This window comes from Halichoeres trimaculatus, unplaced genomic scaffold, assembly GCF_033239565.1.
Source record: "Halichoeres trimaculatus isolate MK-OKI-2021-1 unplaced genomic scaffold, fHalTri1.1 fHalTri1_scaffold_10, whole genome shotgun sequence".
Taxonomy (NCBI): Eukaryota; Metazoa; Chordata; class Actinopteri; order Labriformes; family Labridae; genus Halichoeres; species Halichoeres trimaculatus.
The window spans coordinates 16,127,773-16,149,160 of NW_027437187.1; the positions used below are offsets into that span (position 1 = coordinate 16,127,773).

General features: G+C 40.7%; 1 protein-coding gene across 1 annotated transcript; it reads right to left on the reverse strand.

Moving 5' to 3' along the window:
• Positions 1 to 1,538: 1,538 nt before the first annotated feature.
• Positions 1,539 to 21,165, reverse strand: LOC141796286 (GTPase HRas). The gene is made up of 6 exons (XM_074677317.1): positions 20,832 to 21,165; positions 8,020 to 8,166; positions 7,160 to 7,338; positions 5,764 to 5,923; positions 4,375 to 4,499; positions 1,539 to 4,214 (listed from the first exon to the last, which is right to left on the reverse strand). Exons 2-5 carry the CDS (start codon positions 8,128 to 8,130, stop codon positions 4,380 to 4,382), a joined length of 570 nt encoding a protein of 189 aa, XP_074533418.1. The 5' UTR covers positions 8,131 to 8,166; positions 20,832 to 21,165; the 3' UTR covers positions 1,539 to 4,214; positions 4,375 to 4,379.
• Between the last annotated feature and the right edge of the window lie 223 nt (positions 21,166 to 21,388).

Consider the following 21,388-nt stretch of genomic DNA (forward strand, 5'->3'; position numbering starts at 1 on the left):
GTTAGCAGCCTGTAGTATGTCAATGCTAACTGGTGTAAGGCCAGATGTCTTCCCACAAGGTGAGGAGAAGGAGGTGAGGACGACGTGCTGGTTCTCAGGTGTGAGCTAAGAAGTGACGACATGGACCTGTCCTTCAATCCATCATTATTGGAAACGTAAGATCTATCTCCAATAAGATGGACGAGCTAGCCATGCTAACCCAGCAACAGAAGGAATACCAGAGAGCAGAGTAGTGTCGTGCTATTCACAGACATGGCTAACGGAGCTAACATCAGACACCAACACCACCAGCAGGAGGAAGAGCTTCACCTGCTGTGAACAGACAGGATCCAGGAGACAGAGACTGAACAGACTGCTGAAGAAGCTCAGTCCTGGACCCTGTGGAGGTGGAGGCTGGCTGAACTGGACAATGATGGACAAGCTGTCATCATCTGTTTTCTTATGGACTTTTTTGCACTTTCTATACACTTTCTTACTTTTGTTTTCTTGATTGCTGCTGTGACTTCAATTTCATTGTACTAGTTACATGACCGTAAAGTTCTATTCTATTCTATTCTATTCTATTCTATTCTATGTTTAGGGATATTGTTGGGAAAAACCAATGTTACGAGATACTTTGAGAAATATGTCACAATATTGAAAAATGAGGGCAAATTTTTCATCATTTAGAATAACTTAGTGTATAAATGTTCAAGATGTATGTCTGTTACAGGCTTCCATAGAAACAAAATTTGTAATACAAAAGGACAAAGCAGAGCAAGCATTTCTACAAGCAGTGACCCTTCAAAGTGCTTGTTTTTGATATGCAAACCTGCGTATCCAAATAAACGTATCCATTATTGACTTTTCTCATATTTTTATAGTTTAACTTAGTCCGGGTCTGATTCGAGACACAATTTTACAACTTCTTTGAAATGTGCGAGATCTGGAACAGGGGATAGTCCAGTCATTGCTCAACCATAAATTGTTTCCTTGGCACTTCCTTCTTCTTTCTCAGTAGCTGTAAAGCAACAAAACAAACGTGACCTATTTACTGCTCATCCTACCACTGCTCCAGCTGTTTTCTTTTATTTTCAAGTAATGTTTGTACACTGGAGCAAACACTGGAGTTATACATTTATACCAATACTTAGACCAACTCACCCTATTTCTCTGTGTACTGAGGTGCTTATTCTAAATATATAATAAAGGCAATCTGCCATGTTTACTTGTGTCATCAGATCTTATAAACTGCTCAGTCAATAGTCTGACTGTGCATGAGCTCACGGTTTATGGTCGTCCTTTGGACTTGTCATCACTGTGGAAACATTACAATCTCACACATGATCATTCAGCCATACCAAAGGACAACAAAAGATAATAACACTCATTAAGGTCAGCTGTGTTTATGCTAATAAAGTACTTATTAAATACCACTGTCAGTTTATCTGCTCCAGTTTTCAGGTTTGCACAGCAAAGAGCTCAAAGCAGCCTGTAGATGGCAGCAGATCTCAGTTTTAAGAAGAGCACGCTCTGAGGAGACACCATTTAATCTTGACATCTTTATTCCTGTCCTGCAATACATTTGCCACATGTTCAAAGAGTAAATACATCTTAAATAGCTAAACAGTTGACATTTTTTCACAAATTCTTATTCAACACCCCAGATCCACAGTTTGCAAGGGAGAAACAAGCCCTTGAGCCCACTGTATCCTTGTGCAAAACTCCCAAATGGTCCGTACAGTCCTTGTCATGCTCGCCAGGTTTTGTTCATTGGTTGTGGTTTGCTGGCTGGAGTTTCCTGTGATGACATGATGGGGATATTCTTAAGCAATGTGAACTCAGAAACAGTCAGTGGGTGTCTTTGTGGTTTTATCACTGGTGGACTGTTTAAAGAGGGAGAGGACGAGCAAACATCATCGAGACTTTCATTACATGGTACAAACTGCACATTCCTTCTCTTTAAAGGTTTGAGTACAAAGGGTGAAAAAGCCAACTTCTTCATTTTCTCAATATTGTCAATTTGAAACTTGATGCTTCTTTTAAAAAGATCTAAAGGCTCAAACACATTCACAGATCGTTTTCTTGCTCACGGCAGAGAAATGAACAGTTAAATGATAAAAACAAGTTGACCACAATCGTCCAGTTATTGAGACTGATCATGTTCCTTTACGCCATTTTATGAATGAAGGAGAAGAAAGTCACTTTTGCTGTACAAAATCACTGATCAATTTCCCTTAAAGAAGAGCAATGGCAAAATGTTGGATTTTCTCTTTTGAAAGAGGTCCCATATATTTTTGCAGTTAGCGTGAGAAGCAGGCGCCAGGATCTACCAATTGTTTCTAAAAACTCCACGTTATTGTACATGATAAATGGTCTGCTTAAGAAAAATCTGAATTAAAAGTTACATCTAATAGCAATCAGTCACCATCACATGAACCAACCTAAAGATACAAAAATAGTAGCAAGAGAACTGGCTTTTAAAGGGCCTCATCTTAACATTTCTAGCGAGTTTTTCAGTCATGTTAAACAAGGTCACATTTTGAGGCATATGCTACTGCAGAAAACCTTTGTTTTATAATCCATGTAGTGTTTTAAAGGGACTCATTCAAATTCTGTACAGCGCATGTTTGAACTCAAACAACTATTTTTTTTCTTAGTTGCACACAAACAAACAAAACAACGCAGCAAACAAAACACAGAGTCGTCTCAGGTAGAACTCGCTGCACACATGAGGTACAAACTAGCAAACGGATAAGGCAAAGTCAACACAGAGCCGTCTTTTTTCACTAAGGCAGCAAGATAATGCAAATGTGGAGAGCACAAGCTGGTTGGTAACTTCTGCACTCTGACATACATGTTCGGTATGGTTCAGATATAATTCACGACTGACCTGTTATTGTTCCATCTAAGTGCTGAGGTGATAGCGAGAGAAGAGTTGTTTGAGGATACTATGGTGTGAGGGGAGAAACTCAAGTTCAACTCTGAGGCAGAGATGTGTGTTTCACTCTGAAAGCTAACCAGTGACATCCTTAACCCTGGGTTTACAGGACTGCTTGGTGGGACGTCCCGGACCCTGATTCCTGAGCCTTATTAAACACTAAGAGTGATTCTTACGATAACATAACGCAGGAAAAAGTGAGCGGTTGTTATTTTGTCTCAAACATCACCTGACGTTAAGTTTTTTTTCCTTTCCACAGGCCTCTCCAACTTCTGCTAATGACAAGTTCATCTTCCTGCATGGTACCTCTCCTTTCTGAATCAAATGAAAACAGGAGAATAAGAAGCTGTGAGAGGTGGTTTGATCCCATCATTCTGGGTAGACGTGACCGAAAAGAATCCTATTGCACCTGAACCTACGTACACTAGCCATCACTATTATTATTCCACAACAAGAAACAAGAAGAGAAAAGCAGCTGCATATTGGACATCTATCTTTGAAGTTCTCACTGTGTCAGGCAGGTTCAAGAAAAATGTCAAACCAGGTGCCAGAAGAAATAAAACAACCTTTCTCACATATTGCTCAGTGACTTTAAATTCTGTGATCACCAAAAAAATTCTGTATCAAAAAAAAAAAAAAAAAAAAATCAGAGATCCTTTTTAACTGTTAAAAATCAACAACAAATCAAAGTCTTTCCCAGGTCAGCCTTCACCCTGTTTCCAGTACGATGAAGGGACAACTCAGATGTTTGAGGAAAACCAAAGGCAGGTAGAGGGATAAAAAGGGTATCTACGCTAGAGGTGTTAGGGGAACTAAATGTCCATTCCAGTCTTATCCATTTAAGTCGGTCAGTCCTTCCGGCGGGCAGGCAGGGGGGGTTGGAGTTAGACTTTCAAGATGGGTAGAGGTCTGAGACACCCCTTTCAAGACCAGTGTTGAGACTGAAAACAATAAGTTAGCAGGGATCTTGTGAAGCCATCCAGCGAGACCACACTGGAGTCGACAAAGAGTCAGTAGTGGTGTTGCTCTCAGGTCGACGTGCGGACCAAATTAAAGATAGGACCAGACCAGACCAGGCGAGTTCAGGTAGCCACTTAGGCAACAGTCCAAATCCTCTTGTCCATAAAGGTCCATGGTGCAGTCAGCCCTGATGGTTTCCTTTAGGGCCTTTACTTCCATCGTCCTCTTTTTGAAAAAGTTTATATTTCATCATTGAGTTGTTTCATCGTTCTTTCTGTGAGTCCATGCTGCCGCTACGCACTGTAGCATTTTTTTCTTTATGTGCAACAGCCAGCTAAAGAGAAGAAAAAACACAAGAGAGGGACAGCTGTTAAAGTTGCTCTTTAGTTTTAAGGGGAATTAAGACAGAGAAAAGTTAGGTTGACAGTTATTTCATCACTTGTTGATCATCACATCTTAAGTCTTAATCCGTCAAAGAACAGCCATTGTCTTACCTGCATCATGATACCACACAACGACAGCTCATACAGTCCTGTCCGCTCTCATCAGGTGGGTTCAGCTTCCTCAGTTTATGCTGCCTAATCTCTCTAACCAGTGTATAGAAGGCGTCCTCTACCCCCTTGAAACACATCAACACATCGACAGGTTAGTACTCTGCATGTTCCTCATCATCATCAGCAGTAAATGTCTCAGCCTTGTGCAGTCCTGCTTCAAATGACAGGCTTTCTGCATGTTCAGTGATAATGTGTTGGTCTGTATGTACCTGCACAATGTGCGACAGTGAGTCAGACACAGTTTGAGCAGCAGAGCAACTTGTCCTCCTGGAAGCCTTCAGAAATTACTGTAGCTCTGTTCTCAAGCCAATACAACCTGACTATGAGTCACTGCCTGCAGCATAATGAAATGTTCCCAGCAACAAAAATCACATCATGCTGTGGGCTGTTTTCTGTTCTGCATGTGCACCAATACACATGCAAAATGTTTAAAACTAAAACCCTGATGATGCGTTCCTTATAGTGTGATGCAGTGCGAGTGGACTCAATCACGGTTTTGTGATGGCTGAAATGAAAAGATGGGAGGAGAAATTCTGACCACTTCAGACAGGAAGCTGCAAAAGACTAGCTCCTGCAGTCGCATGCTGCTGTCCGCCTCCACTCTCCCACAAGTTTCAAATCAGGAAGTTCTTTTGTTTTAAGGTTAGAGAGGTGTTATAATGAATAAATCTAACATACATGATTATCTTATCATTTATTCTTACTTTACAGAATAAATAGGCAAGCCTTCTGTTCTCTAGGTATCAATCAATCAGTCTTTATTTGTATAGCGCAGAAACCCAATATCAAGAAAAGATAAGGAGATCTCATCTTAACCCACCATGATTACAGGACTTTACAACATTTAGCAAGTTACAATGGCAAGGAAAAACTTCTCTTTAACAGGCAGAAACCTCGGACAGAACCAGACTCATGTTGGACAGAAATCTGCAGATACTTGCCATGGATTTGATAATCTATCTAAGAAATAAAAATCAGGCAGTTTCAAATCTATCATTCAGCCAGAACACTTCCTGTGTAAAGTAGAGCTGCACGATTTGGGGAAAAGGTGCGATTTGCGATTAGGTGGACAATATTGCGATAACGATTTTGCTTGCGATTTAATAAAAAAAGTTGTGTCATGATGAGTCTACAGGCTTGCTTGGTTATCATGGAGAAAAAACTGAATTGCATGTGCTGACATTGCGATTGCGATATCCTCTTTTGCGATAACGTAATTGCGTGTGCTGACATTGCGATTGCGATAATCGTGCAGCCCTAGTGTAAAGTGCCCGTCAAGGTTTCACTGTATTTTCAAATGTTGGTGGACGTGTCTTCATCACTACGTACCTGTCGTGTCTTAGCAGAGGTCTCAATATAAGGAATGCCGTACGATCGAGCCAGCTCCTGGGCTTGCCTTGTGTCCACCGTGCGTGCAGGGAGGTCACATTTGTTTCCCACGAGCACCATGGGCACATCGTCTGAGTCTTTTACTCGTTTGATCTGTTCCCTGTGGATTTACAACACAACACAACTGTTAATCGTTTCTATCATGAGCACTTCATTCAGTCATGATGACATTTGTCTGCTCTAGGATCCTCCCTGCTTCATAAACAACAGCAGCTCCACCACTGGAGCGCAAAACCACCTGGGGAGCTCTAGGACCCTGAGGAAGACCTAGGGCCCTGATGGTGCTGGGCTGTGCTGCACTGCTGAAGGAGGGAGCTGGGGGGGGAGGAAGGCAGGGAGGGGGAGGGACAGACAACAGGCAGGCAGTGAACAGCATTACCTCATCACTACAGCAGCCAGCGCCAAACGCTGGAGTCAGAGGAGTGGGTCAGATCAATCTATGTGCTCAGGCCTTCTTCTTTTTGAGGCACAGTGCTGCAGGATGCAGACACCTCAGTCTGCCCTGCCCAGATGCAGGGAACACTCCTAAAGCTCTTCATGATAACAGATGCTTACCCTGCTTAAAACTTGGCACATGGAAGATACTCCAAAATGAATCAAACTATTTAAAGCTTATAAAATAATAAAAGCAGGTGTCATTGTAAGAAAAGCTGAGTGACAGTGCAGGGACCCAAGATTTAACACCCACTATCTTGGCTCTTTGCGACACGCCATCCCCATTCTCTCTTTCCTGTTTGTGACTCTATCCATCCTCTTATCTTCTTTCTAAAACCTTAAAAATGTCCCAGATCATGTTCTTTCCTGGAAGTTTCAGTAATGCTTAAAGTCTGTTATAAACTCAAAAGCCTGTACATTTCTCAAACAGGCAGCAAACTTAATATTCTCTCTTTTCCTCGCCACGTACAGGACAGTCAAGTGAGTATCTAATGTGATGACAGGGACCGAACATGTGGGAAAGAGAGGGAGAAAAAGAATGCTGTCAACTCCAGCTGAACAACCCCCACCACCTCCCTCTCTCCTTCCCCGTCCTTGAAAGTGCTACCTCTCCCCTGCTCCTCTAATTGAGTCAGGATCGATTTCATTGGCATCATGCTGTAATCCTCCAGTTGGGGGCTAAGCTTTCTTTAGCCGTGTTAAACGCTACAGCATGACATCACCCAACTGCAGCAGAGAGTTGGCACACAGACATACACACACCCCTCTGCGTCCAGGACCCAGGGGAGTCCCTGCAACACACACTGCATTATGAATACACACTCACACACACCATTAGAGGAAGAGTTTGATCCCTCCTGCACACAATCAACATCTGTCCTTGCCTCACTGTTACACACACCTGTACTGATGAATGTCCTCAAAAGACTTAGTGTTGTTTATAGCGAAGACACAGAGGAAGCCCTCCCCTGTCCTCATGTACTGGTCCCTCATGGCGCTGTACTCCTCCTGACCTGCAGTGTCCAGGATGTCCAGCAGGCAGGTCTCCCCGTCGATCACAACCTGCTTCCTGTACGAGTCCTGAGAAGAGAAAAAGAGACAAACCTCAATGTTTAGACAAATACGAGTGGTTAAAAATAAAACATGAGCACATATACAGTGCGAAATACTTCAGGTGGGATTTCAAGCTACTCAAGTCCCTCCATGCTGAGCTGCAAACACATGGAGTGTGTATTAACAGGTACTAGTAAATCAATTCTCTGGGCATCAAGAGATCAGAGGAGCGGGGCATCAGAGCCAATGTTTAGCCTTCCAGCACGCAGCCACAAAAACATGGAGCCACAAAAACAGGGGCCAGGAATGCAAACACACAAAAAGGACATTGTCTGGCCAGAGGCAGGCGTGGTGAGAAAGAGAGGGAAAGAGCGGAGACAGAAAGGGAGAGACGAGAGAAGAGAAAGAGGAGAAAACATTCTCACTGGCCTCCCCCCTGCAATGTCAGTCAGTGTTTGATTTGAAGAAAAATGATTATGGGGAAGTGAGATAAAAACATTTCTTCATCAGAAAATGACTGACCATTTGGAGAGCAGCCACAACGTTTGATTAGGTAAATTTAATTAACTTGACTGAGATTGAGCTGCTGTGCCATCGGCTAGAGAAAATCTCTCCCAGCATTGAGGTGGGATGAAACTTTGAGATTAATGCTGCATGCCCACGTGATTTGCTTTGATTTAAGTGTTAAACATACAGAGAGAGTCATACCTCTATAGTGGGGTCGTATTCGTCCACAAAGTGGTTCTGGATGAGCTGGATGGTGAGTGCACTCTTACCCACGCCTCCTGCTCCCACCACCACCAGCTTATACTCCGTCATCTTTGCTGCTACCGCTCACCACGCACACACACAGCTCTGACAGAAGCAGAGAAAAAGGTACAGGTTAGCTCTCTGACATTCAACAACTACATCATCGCCAGGTACGAACTGAGCAACACACACTCTCACACATAATGCTGTGATGCACTCAGCAACCAGTGGTTCAGACAAAGCAAAAACAATTATTAGCATTACTGCCCAGCACAGGGGAACATTAGAGGTGTGTGTGTGTGCGTGTGTGCGTGTGTGTGTGTGTGTGTGTGTGTGCGTGTGTGTGTGTGTGTGAGTGAGTGTGTGTGTGTGTGTGTAGTGGGGGCTGAGGTTGAGACCCTCAAAGGGGAATGTGAAAAATGTGCCGAAGGTACTCGATGTTCCAATCCTCACACACTCAGTGTGAGCAGCAGAGTTAGTTTGAGATGGAGAGCAGTGGGGGAGACAGGGAAGGGGCACGACATCGACACACTGACCCTCATCACTCAGGGTTCACTTTTCTTGAGCCTGCCTTTAAGCCTAAATGATGCCATGGCCAAAATAAACAAAAGAAACTTTAATTTATAACCTACTTGTGATGTCCTGATCAGCATTTTTACCTCCGCCAAGGAGGTTTTGTTTTTGGGAGAGTTTGTCTGTTTGTGAACAACATAACTCAAAAAGTAACAAACACATCTTGATGGAATTATCAAGAAATGTTCGAAATGGAATAAGGAAGAAGTGATTAAATTCTGGAGGTGATCCGGATCACCGTCTGGATCCAGGATTTATTTAAGTATTCTTTATTATTGTGAGATAGGGCCGTTTTCACTGTATGTGTATATAACGCTACGATAAATGGTTGGATTGCTTTACAAAACAATACAAGACAAGGTCACCATAATTTCTGACATATGTTTAAGTACAAACATGCAACATAACACCAAATTGTAGCAGACAGTCTGCTGAAAGGGAGTATAGCTAGGGATGGGTACCTTTCACGTTTGAAATGATACAGTACCGATTCCCGGAACCTGCCAATCGGTAACGGTACTCATCGGTACCAATTTTCGGTACTTTTTTGTGTTAATGTGGTAAAAAAAAAATCAATTAGTTTAATAATAAAACGTAAATTCTTTTCAATTTCACATATTCATTCTTCAGAATGTAAGCTTATGAAGCTGTGTTCATGTCCAGCATGGAAAATCGCCTACTCTTCCACTTCCTCATAATTACAAGAATACATTTAGGTACCTAAACATAGTACCCTTTGATTTTACATGAGTCTGTACCCGGTACTTTTGACAGAATTTGGTAGGTACCTATGAAAGTACCTAATTTAGTACCCATCCCTAAGTATAGCATTAAAGTAGGACTAAAATGTTGTGTGACAATCACAATATGCTTGGCTGAGGTCTGCGCTCTAGTTTGGTATCTAATATCTGCCAATACCAAGTCCTGATCTGGTACTTGGGTTTGCAATGACAGAACAGACCAGTGTTTTAAATAGCTTTCAATGTTGTACTTTTCTTGCTACCTCTAGCTCAAGAAACAGCACTAGAGGCCTCAAACAGTATTTTATGACCTCATGTGTGTCTGAAGTCGTCCCCAATGGGCCATCTGAACCCACTCAATAGGATTTATCAATGCACCACAACTACACTGACTATAACTCAAGTCATGCTATGAAAGGAACATCTCAGTCTCTTGGGAAAACGTAAGTGGTATCTATTTCTCTGAGAAGAAATTTACACAACTCAGGTGAACATGTACAACAGTTTATGGACCACAAGAGTATTCAAAAGCAGAATAACTGCACGGTTGGAAAAAGAAATGTTTAAATATTTCTGAGGATGAAAAAGACAAGACTTGAAATTCACTTTTTTTCATTAATTCTGGAAAAATCGAATAAAAGCAACGTTCCCATCATTCTGACAGAGTTCAGATTGAGATCTTTTTATCTGGCTGGGTCGAAACATCTCAACAACTATAGTTCAGATGCTAAACAGAGCAGTGGGAAACTTTAGTAGATGGTTTAGGATTGTTCAATATATCCAAGATATTACTAAAAATACATGTTGTGTTTCCACAGTGAAAAGCATTGAGTCAGCTGGAACAAGACGCAATACATCGATGCATAGGGGACACAGTGTAATACACAGACATACACATCCCCTGACATCTCCACCATCCTCACAACACTGCTGCTCAGTGAAATTCCAGCTGTGTTGAGTCACCATCAGGCAGTGAAAGCAGTCATATGGGTGTTTCCTTCATATGCTTACAAAGTGTGACTCAGCTTAAATCACAAATTCACCAAATATAAGACCTGGAGATGACCTGATCCCTTCAGCAGACGTGATGAGTCACAGAAGAAGACGTACCACTACCGTGAAGTTTTAGAGGATTTATTCAATTACAAGCTACAGCTAGTGTGAGCCAGCCGTCAGCTAACCACAAGAAGTAAAGTGCGCTGGAGGCCCTTAGCAACCGCAGGAGCCTCCCATGGTGACGACATTGGCTGGACATCATGCAGAAAACAATGAGTACGGTTATGTCATCACAGCGATGTCACCTCTGATGTCAGTGCTCAGAGGAAAATCACTGGCACTGGATTTCAGTAACTTCCACTTTTCAACGGCAGATGGTGGCTCTTCAGTTTTACTTTCTGTTCCAGGCAAAACTCAATGGAAAGAAATCAAATGGGGTGAAATAAGGTCACATGCAGTAAAGCTAGCGGTGTCTCGTTTTGCTGAAGGTGAGAATCACTGACCTGCACTAGTTGAGGAGTCTGTTGTCACTCTGTCAACATTTCATGAGCTCCACAGTCTCAAACACTTTTTAACCTTCTCTAGAGGGTCAAGTGTCATCCATAACATAAAAAAAAGCACGAAGCTTCGTTTCCAAACTCACTGCAGAGCGTTGAACACTGGAGCCCTGGCCAGCTGGAGCAGAACACACACTAACGCCCTCTCTCTGGTGCTTTAGTGTGCACACACTCACACACAGCTGGAGCGAATCTGAAACTCGTCTTGTAGAGAAAAAAAAAGGAGGACTAACAGGTGACAGGAAGACAGTCTGGACAGTTTAACATGCAAAGTAGGGAAGAAAACAAGAAGTACAAAGCTAATTTCATTCTCAGGGAGTCAAAAGTTACTGACAGGCACCTATTTTTATCTCTGGGTGTGTGAGGTAAAAATAGAACCAACATGCACCTCTTTAAAAACTCTTGCTTCAGATGTGGAGGTGAGCTGATGTGGCGACAGACTTGGATCAACCGGCTCATTGACGTTAATGAATAACAGAAAAGCAGACTTGCTACCTGACGACACAGCTATTTAGTGGCTCTTATTCCATCACACACACTTGTCGTTCCTGTAACATATCCTTGATCCGGTAAGTCATATCTGGCCGTAATGGACCAGGTGGGTAGGATCCTCATAAAAACAGCCGTCCTTTAATTCTCAAGCACAACAGGAAGAGAATGATCCCGAGCCCTCAAACATTAAGCTTCCCTTTCCCTCACTGTGTATAAATCAGCCTGATAAGCTGCACAGCCTGGCCTGGCTGGAGTTCACAGACGGTGACAGAGCTGCAGTGCCAGCCTCGCTCTTCACAACCTCCTTTAAGCGAATAAACAGCAGCTGTGAGGGGAGCAGAGACCTGTGCAGGGCGGCAACCATGCAGGAACACCCATGGTCTCTGGTGTCTTCAGGTTCATGAAGGGGGGACATATTCATCAAATTATAGACCAGTCCTTAGGATTAAAGAGTGAACACTTTTATTCTAATCCAGTTATTTTCAGTCACACCTTACCATTCTTTAGAGCACATGATAGGGGTGGGAAAAAATTGATGTCTCTTAGTATTGAGATGTTTTGCTTAATGATTTTAAATCGGGATTTTTTTGTTCAAAGATCTTTTTCTTTTTCAAATTTAAGTCCTTTATCTTAGTCATTGTTTATAAGCTCAATTGGAAAACAGTTGAGATGTCAGAGGGGATGGTACCTTTCACATTTGAAACGATAAAGTACTGATGATACCTGGCAAACAGTAACAGTACTCAATGGTTTTCAGTATTTTTGTGTGTCTATGTGATAAACATTTTTTTAAGATAATAAAACCTCAGAGTTTTTGGATTTGGCATATTTATTTCTCTATACATAAACTTGCAATGCTGTGTTCAAGTCCAGCATGGAAAACTGCCTACTCTTCCACTCCCTCAGGATTTTACATGAATCGGTTCTAGGTACTAAAGACAGAATTCGGTAGGTACCTTTAAAAGTACTTAATTTGGTACCTTTAAAAGTACCTAATTCGGCAACCATCCCTAGATGTCAGATCCCCTGAATAAATCTTAAAAACTGGCACACCTGTGCAAGGTTATAATAGTTAACTAAGACAAAACTAAAAACAAAAACTAAAATTTTGAATACACTGCAACTCGAACTAATAAAAACTAGAAAAGAAAACAAAAACGATAAGTAAACTAAAAACTGTATCTTGTGTTCACAAAACTAACTAAAACTAACTACAATGATAGACAAAATTCCCTTAGTTATAGTTTTTGACAATATTAATAGCCTTTAGGATTTATATCAATCCGACACATTTTCCCAACCAATTTTAGACAGTTTTAGGCAGTTGTCAGCGCCGTACAGCACCATCATAGCGGCGTGTAGGGACGAGCTTGTTTACTGCACCGACTGGCTGTGCACTGTGCAGCGACAAAACGTGGTGGAGCAATGAATCAGAGCATCTGTAATAGTTTAATTGTTACAGAGTCCAAATTTTTATTGTATTTGAGTCCGCCTTTATTGTTACAGAGTCCACGTTTTTATTTATTGAAGCTCATATTATATTGTTTTTTTTATAATTTATATTAATATTATTTTTATGTGAACATAATTTTATATAATTTATGCTTACATTTTTTATACTAAGTTTATATTATTTTCATGTGTTTAAGGCAGCAGCCAACAGTTCAGTATCAGCATTGACTGAGCAGTGAGCTCTATGTTGGACTTGAAAATAAACAGTATGACAAAATATTTACTCTGACCTTTTTGAATCCTGCACCTGGTTAATAAGGTATGAAAAAACTAAAACTAAAACTAAACTAAACTAAACTAAAACTAAGCCTAGTTGCAAAAATCAAAACTTAATAAAAACTAGAATGCCTGCTCTAAAACTAATTAAAACTAAACTGTAATGGAAAACAAAATGTCAAAACTAACTAAAACTAAACTATAATGACAAATCCAAAACCATTATAACCTTGCACCTGTGATGTGCATTTTTGGAAGAAATATGGCTCCTTATAAAGTCTGTTGACATCATCATCATTCAACTTTTTCACTTTTTTGGTGTTAAAAAGCAGACTCAAAATCACAAAAAATCAGAACTATCAAAGAATTGCAATTAAAAATTGACTTGACATCCTTAAAATCATAAAAGGATAGAATTGTGAGAAAAACATATAGCCCTAGAATATGATGCCAAAGATATCGGTATATGATGTTATAAACAATTTTACCATATTTCTTTCCTTCTAGAGTAGATTAAACTCATTAAAGATTAGGAGCACACATTAGGAATGGGTACCGAATTAGGTACTTTTTTAGGTACCGTCAAATACTGTCAAAAGTACTGGGTAACGATTCGCGCAAAATCATAAGGTACCATGTTTAGGTACCTAAACACATCCTTATGACTGTGAGGGAGTGGAAGAGTAGGTGTTTTTCCATGCTGGACATGAAAACAGCAATACAAGGTTATCTATTGGAGAATAAATATGTTGATTTGAAAAGAGTTTACATTTTATTATTAAGAAAATTGATATTTTTTTCCACAGAAAGGGAGAAAAGTAACAAAAATTCGTACCGATGAGTACTGATACCAGTTGCCAGATACCGGGAATCGGTACTGTATCATTTCAAATGTGAAAGGGTTAATTGAAGATTTTACTACATTGTGTATGAAATTCCCGCCCACAGAGAGCACTGATGTTACTGATAAAGAGTAAAGATGGAAAATGTAGGACACACTTGAATAACAACATATAAAAATAAAAGGTTGCCACTCTCACACCCCCACAGCTCTCCAGATTCTGACATGGTTGGCTGCTCTTCTTCTACATAACCACATCTGAAGTGTGCACCTGCTGAACAATTAACATTTACAGCCTAAATCGCTCATTCAAAGCACTCCTGCCTGCTACCAGGAGACCAGAGGCAACAAAATAGACAGCCGTGCCATCTCCCCTCAAACTAGGCCATGACAGCAGCTGATTAATAATCCACACATACATATGGAGATGAGCGGCTGAATTAATCATTGATAGAGATGCTGTCGCTTTCTCACAGACACTTGTTATCAGGGGGGCTCATGCAGAGCTGCTCTTTGAGCAGACATAGAGATGATGAGGACACAGCCGCTGGAGATTACAGTAACTTTAGTGTTGTATTATGCAAAACTGCAGGAGCACACATGACATGCTCCATGCATGCAACATTTAGCCAGATTCAAAAATCACATTCAATGGGACTAGACTATATCAGGCTTGAAAAACTTTAGTGTTTTCTGTTATAGATGTATACTCCTCCAAGCTCAAATGACCACATACATGACACTGAAATCTGAGTTATTCCGGCTCGATACTTGCTCTGAATGACTGCGACAAATGCTCATGTGTAAATCAAGCCCCACAATCAATGAACTGATCCTCTAGCATCATTTATCAGCTCTACACAAATGTATCCAAAAAACATCTTATTCATTTAAAATCATTAACCCATACAGCAACAAAGCGTATTTTTCATTTTCATTCCCAACTAATGTTAAAAATCAAAGAACCAATTTTAGTAGAAAAAAATGCGAATGCTAACTTTGTGACATTAACTTTATTCAGATAAAGTCATTAATCACTGGTTTCTCATCAACAATATTAATTTGATTAATGTCAAAATCTCAGTTTTTCAATTGAACTCCAACACATTTATATCTTAATAAACCTGTAAAGCTGTGTCCATGTCCAGTATGGAAAATTGCCATCTCTTCCACTTCGTCACAGTCACAAGTGTGCATTAAGGCTGTGTTACGTTTTCTGCACGAATGTGACGTGCGGATATAAGATGCATGAGATCCATGCGAGAGAACATGTGAGGCATTTATGCTTTTTAAATCCCTGTGTGGTGTTTGTTGGTATCCACTCCCAAACTGCAGGGGGCGGTGTATCACAAACGTACATCTACCAGAGTACTAAATGAGAGTCAAAGAAGTTTGCTTTTGTTTACAACAAATTTACATATCTGTCCGGGATATTTTTCCAGGTTCTTTTAACTGCTACCTCTCCTCTGCCGCAATTTCACGTTATGAATTATTTACCGCTTTGTTATCATGGTCATCTTTCATCTTGTCTTAGCATCTCCGTCAGGCAGGTTGGTAGTTTTTGAGTGTGTGTGGTGCGGAAATCTTGGGCGTGAAAAGGGCCACGCTAAGGGGGGTAGGTGAAAAAATTATATCATTCTTTCACCCAAAGCCGCGCAGACCCTGTGGATAGTTCAAGCATAGATCAGCCTTAGGTACTGGACATGGTACCATTGGATTTGAGCTTAGCTAACCACTGTGCAGCTTGTCAGCAATTTAAGGCTGTTATTTTTTAAATTAGAATTTAAGGTGGTTTCACATTGAAAATTAAGATCCTTACATCGCTACAGATGACACAAGGGGCTGTAAGTTGTTATGATTGGCTCTTTTGTAGTTATTCAGTTATAATCATATCTAATCTATAAATGTACACGAGAATTAAACCTTTTTAAACTTCAGTTTTATGCAAAGGGTTTGCAATGTTGACATAATGTCCTGGCGTAGTTAATGTGACCGCTACAGACAGTCATTTCAATGTCAGCAAAGGCTTCACTTTGGTGTGATGCAGAGGTTGATTATTCAAAATCTGGGAGATGCTCATTGTGCTGACCCTTGAACTGTGCCTTTTGTGAACCAAGGATGCAACATCATTGTTTCAAATCATGCATGTGGGAACATGTTTCAGCTGTGCTCAGGCCCAGTTGGACTGGTAGCAATGGGTACCTTTCACATTTGAAACGATACGATACTGATGCCCGATACCTGGCAATCAGTCCCGGTACTCAACGGTACCACTTTTCGGTACTTTTTCGTGTTTATGTGGTAAAAAATATTAATTTGTTTAATAATAAAATATTTCATTTTTCAATTTAATATAATTATTCTTCAAAATATAACCTTGCAATGTTGTGTTCATGTCCAGCATGGAAAATCACCAACTCTTCCACTCCCTCACAGTCACAAAGATGCATTTAGGTACCTAAATGTGGTACCCACTGGTTTTACGTGAATCGGTATCCGGTACTTTTGACAGAATTTGGTCTGTACCTATAAAAGTACCTAATTCAGTACCCATCCCTAAATGGGACTACAGACCAGTCCCAAAATCTCTGCGAAAAATGAAACAAGCTACACAGTTCTTTTGTAATCTACAAATAAGTGACCCATTCCTCCCAAAGTCCCCCGAAACAGAGGATAACTCCTCTCTCTTTTGTTCAAAAAGCAGCGCCATGCAAAATGTTGATGTTAAGGTCTATTTATAGCTCGTCACCTCCAGCCTGGGAAATTAACAGTTCATTTTGAAACCTTAGAGCCAGCCTGGACCAGGGGGATAATCTTACATGACAGCTTATGGAGGGCGTGAGTGGAGAGCAGCAAGAGGGCTGATGGGAGTAGAGGGCGAGGCAGGGAGAGGGCTACTCTGACTGTGTGCCAAGGGCAGAGAAACCACAGGAGAGAAACCCAGAGGGAGGGGTCGACCTGGAAACTAAAAGATGTACGGGGAATCAATAAGAAAATGCTCCAAGTTCTTCATCCTTTACCTGACACAAACAAGTGTAGACTTCTTCATTACTTCAAAAATCACACGATGCAATCAACGGGGCATATGAATGGCCACCTTCTTCAACATGCATCCTGCTCTCCATTAAAACTCCTAATTGGTTAAAGGATCCATACTGGCAGAGCCACAAGCCCGCTGCAGAGATAATAGATTTTTAATGGAGAGATGATGGTAAGGAGACCCTCTCTAGGGAGGTATCACGGTCGAATACTGAGACTCCAAGACCCATCCTGGAGCCTTGATAGCCCACCACACCCCCCACCACCACTCTCCAATGACATCATCCTCCCAAACAACATCTGAGCATTAGTGTTGACCAGCAGCTGAAAAATCCCTGCTCTGTTCACAGAGGCCAAAAACACAAGAAACTAGACCTTTAAAGCTCATCTTTAGAGATGAACTCAATCAGAGAACAGACTTCTCAGGAAAAATCTATCATTGACCCATTTCATATTCCCAACATTTAGATTCTCTGTACATCTGCATGCATGCCTAAACAAGCAGCTCTTAAAGGCACCAGAGTACCAGTGACCTTTTCCCCACTGGGTCACCCTTTCAGCTTGTTGGGCAGGGTGACACAGTTGAGGCAGCAGCAGAGATGAAAAGGCCAGCTGACCTCCACTGACAAAGAACTGCAGTTAGAGGAGCCATAAGGGTTATCATCGGACACACGCGCACCCAAAACTCATCAGCAATAAGTGGAATCACAGCATGGAGGCCAGCTGTTGTGGTTTTGGAGGGCACATGAATGCTCTCTGCAGAGAACGTATGTTGTGGGGCACATGGTTATACATCCAGTCTTTCAGTTTTATCTCCAAAAATGCATACCTTAATGGGAATTATCACCTAGAAATAGGGATGGGGAGTACTGGTATCAGTTTCAGGTTTCGGGCTGACACTAGCCTTTTTTTCAAGGTACTGGTACTCACGGAGGATGCCAATACCAGCAGCCAGTACTCAAGGCAAAAAAAATCTTCCGTTGAGCGAGTCCTCCTCACCAGTAGTTGCCGCTACTTGCTGCAGTTTAACACCATGGCAAGGTCCTGTTCAGACAACATGAATGAACCAGGGAGAGCGAACAGACTGTTTTATTTTACACTTCAGTTTCTTTTGAAAAATGCTAAAACTCTGGCAGTTGTTAGTTTTAGGGTTGCACGATATTGGATTTTTGCCGATATCCGATATGCCGATATATCAAAACCCCTTTTGGCCGATACCGATACAGATACCGATACTGATAATCACAAGTTTGTTTGTTTTTTTCACTGTAAAGAAAGCTAAGTCTATCCTGTACTGGAATTTATATGTTACTGTTATTGTGACGGCCTTATTTGTTTAAGAAACACACATAAAACAAGACAAAAAACATTTGATTTTACCATAAATAAAAAATGTATTATTTTTTCAAACTCAAGACATTCAGTATTGAAATACAGAAAAATAATTTCTATAGATCACATGAACTTTAAATGTACAATGCATTTTTAAACATAACCAAGTTGCATTTGATTATTTTAGAGCTACTGTAACAACCTGGTGACAGACACAGAGCTCTGCAGTGCAAATAAATGAAGTGCTACATTTTATTTAAGGAGCTTATTTTTCAGATGGAAAATAATAATAATCCTAACTGAATAGCAACTTATCGGCTGTGCATAACAGCAGAAATTTTCATATCTGCCGATACCGGTAAACGTGTTTTTAAGCTTTTATCAGCCGATACCGATATTGTGCCGATAATATCGTGCATCCCTAGTTAGTTTTATTTTGCCCTTTAAATTGATTCAAAACAAATGGTAGCCTCAAAGAGAGCTGTTTGTGTTTTATTTTGGGGTTAATGGCAGAGCTGTCTTTGTTCAAAATGGTCTGTCACTATTAATTGAAATTTTAATTTTCAAAAGGACTAGTAGTATTGGTACTTGTTAACGGTGAGAACTCAAGAGGGAAAACTCGTACTGGTATCAGTCTGAAAAAAGTGGTATTGAACATCCCTGACATTAGGAACAAGACAGTAAGACACAGCTTCATACAGTGGAGTACAGCTCCCAGTCTAAAGTACACATATCACGTAATTTTGAAAAATATTACCACTTAAAATATAAAAGGAGAACACATATTTTATGTTTTATTAGTACTGTTGCACTGGGGTCAGTGCAATATTATCTAGTCAGTCATATGACTTAAAAAAAAACCTTAAAATTTCCCTATAATTGTTGATGAAATAAGCTATTTTAAAGTAATCAGAATGCTCCAACAAGTTACATGCAGCAGAAAATGTTATTGCTGTAATATCATGACATCCAAAACAGACACTTCCGTTTTGGCCTGAAGCTGGGCACCTCCCAGGCTACAGCTGTTCATAGAAGGGGACAACAGATTCACAGCGCACCTTGATCACTGGCTGGACGACCTCCAGCTGTGTTACAGCTGCCTGAGGTTACACTGTCTCTCTGAATGCTACAGATGCTTAAGTCAGACTGAGTAAGCATGAGCCAAACTTACTCAACTGCTAGTCTGTAGGATCATGGAGAAAACTTACAGTTGATTTTACATATGATTTACTGTGCAGCAGCAGTAGCAGTAGCGGCAAAGATGCTGTGATGGATAAAATGAAGAGAGTCAAAAAGCAGTTAGAGAAATGCTCCAAAAAATGTTCTTTTTCTAACCGAATGTTTCAGCTTAATACCCACATCACCAACAGTAATTTAACTTTCTGTTTGTCCTTGTTTATCTCTTTCTAGTGTAATGAAAAAATATCCTTTTGGCATGTTACTATGAACGATGTGCTGAAATATTCATTAATATGCTTTGTACCTTCGACTAAATAAACTATATATAATGACATTAAATAACAATATCACCAAATCAGTTTAACTGAAAAAAAAGCCCTGGAAGGTAAAGTGCAGGATGAATTTCATCACAGCCACCACAAGGACTCATGGAGTAAGTGTTGAAAGAGAAACCTGTTTGAAGAGCATTATTATTCTTAAATTAAAACATCAATATTTGGCGCCGGATAGAGGATAATTGTATGGCACGCGCCAGGATAACTATTTATCTCTGTATTGATATTTTGTCCCACGCCTACTAATTTATGTAATAAGCTCAATTAAATCTATTGGAATTTACGACATCTTGGTGAATGAACTGTTTCCTCTCGCTCAGCAGCCCCTGCAGTCATATTTTGGTGAATCTGAATCTGTCATGGCCATCTACAGCGATTTTAACGTGCAAAACGGAGTCGACAGCAGCTCCGAGGGACGGATAATCCTAAATCAGCACTGTAAATGCACTGTAACGGAATCTAACTTCCGCAGTGATACATTCAGTTTTTACTCTGTGACGGGGCGTCACCCTACTTGTCTGTGTGGCCACTACAGGCAACAGCAAGCACATTCAAGACTGTCTTCACATTTCACACAAACTACAGGGAGTGAAACCCCCGCTATAGGCTGCATTCACTGTCATGCATTCAGTTTCTGTTTGAAAGTGAGGTGAAGGGAGGATTTCATTTCCCCAAAACCAACTTACAATACCCAAACTACGAGACTGTTGTAGTCACAATCAAAATCAATTTTCCTCCATACATTTCAGGTCCAAAATGATAGCATGAGTTGTAGAGCTCGATAAATAAAGCTAACCGGGCGTGAATTATATTGTTATAAGCTAGCTTACATGTTTCAGCATGGGACCGCAATCTCCAGCGGTGCTTCAAAAAACGAAACCGTTTTATTGGCCTATCAATAGATAAAACAGTGGCTACCGACATATTTCGGACACAGGAATGTGCACTGCATACTTACAACAAGCAGGGGTCTAATTAGCGACAACAGCGACGTTTCGTCCACAAGAGAAGAAAAGAAAATCTTAAACTCTGTTGCCTCTCAGCTGTGAAAATGAAGACGAAACAAAATGTTCTTGCTCTGCTTCCCGCCGCCGAAAATTATCTGCTCCTTGTTATCTCCGGGAAAGTGTTTGGTTTTCAGAAGCTAATAGCCACCAAAGCATTCATTGGTTCTGGGGTAAAGGGAGCCCGCGTTGAACAATGTGCTTCCACAGAGAAGAAGCGATGAGGAGTGTGGAGCCCACGCCCAGCTCTCTCAAACATAGATCCGCCCGGCTACCATCCATGTAACTGCTGCGTTCATGGCCAGTCGGAAAGATGACAACTTCACCTTTATAGGCAGATCATCATTTGTATTACTATATATATGTATTATATTATTCCATCGTACGATCAAAGTGGGTACCATTTTGTTGTGACTTTGTAATTTTTGGCTTTGTCATATTCAGTATTTAGTGATTGTACAGTTGTGGAAATATGAAACTTAGATATTTTTTTCATGCTAAAAAAATCTGA

What these genes read in the sequence shown, in the direction of transcription:
- LOC141796286 (XM_074677317.1), bottom strand. Translation starts at nt 8,130, where the DNA reads ATGACGGAGTATAAGCTGGTGGTGGTGGGAGCAGGAGGCGTGGGTAAG. An exon ending in AATACGACCCCACTATAGAG is followed by an intron (nt 7,339 to 8,019) that starts GTATGACTCTCT and finishes TTCTCTTCTCAG; the next exon opens with GACTCGTACAGGAAGCAGGT. An exon ending in GAGGACATTCATCAGTACAG is followed by an intron (nt 5,924 to 7,159) that starts GTGTGTGTAACA and finishes GTAAATCCACAG; the next exon opens with GGAACAGATCAAACGAGTAA.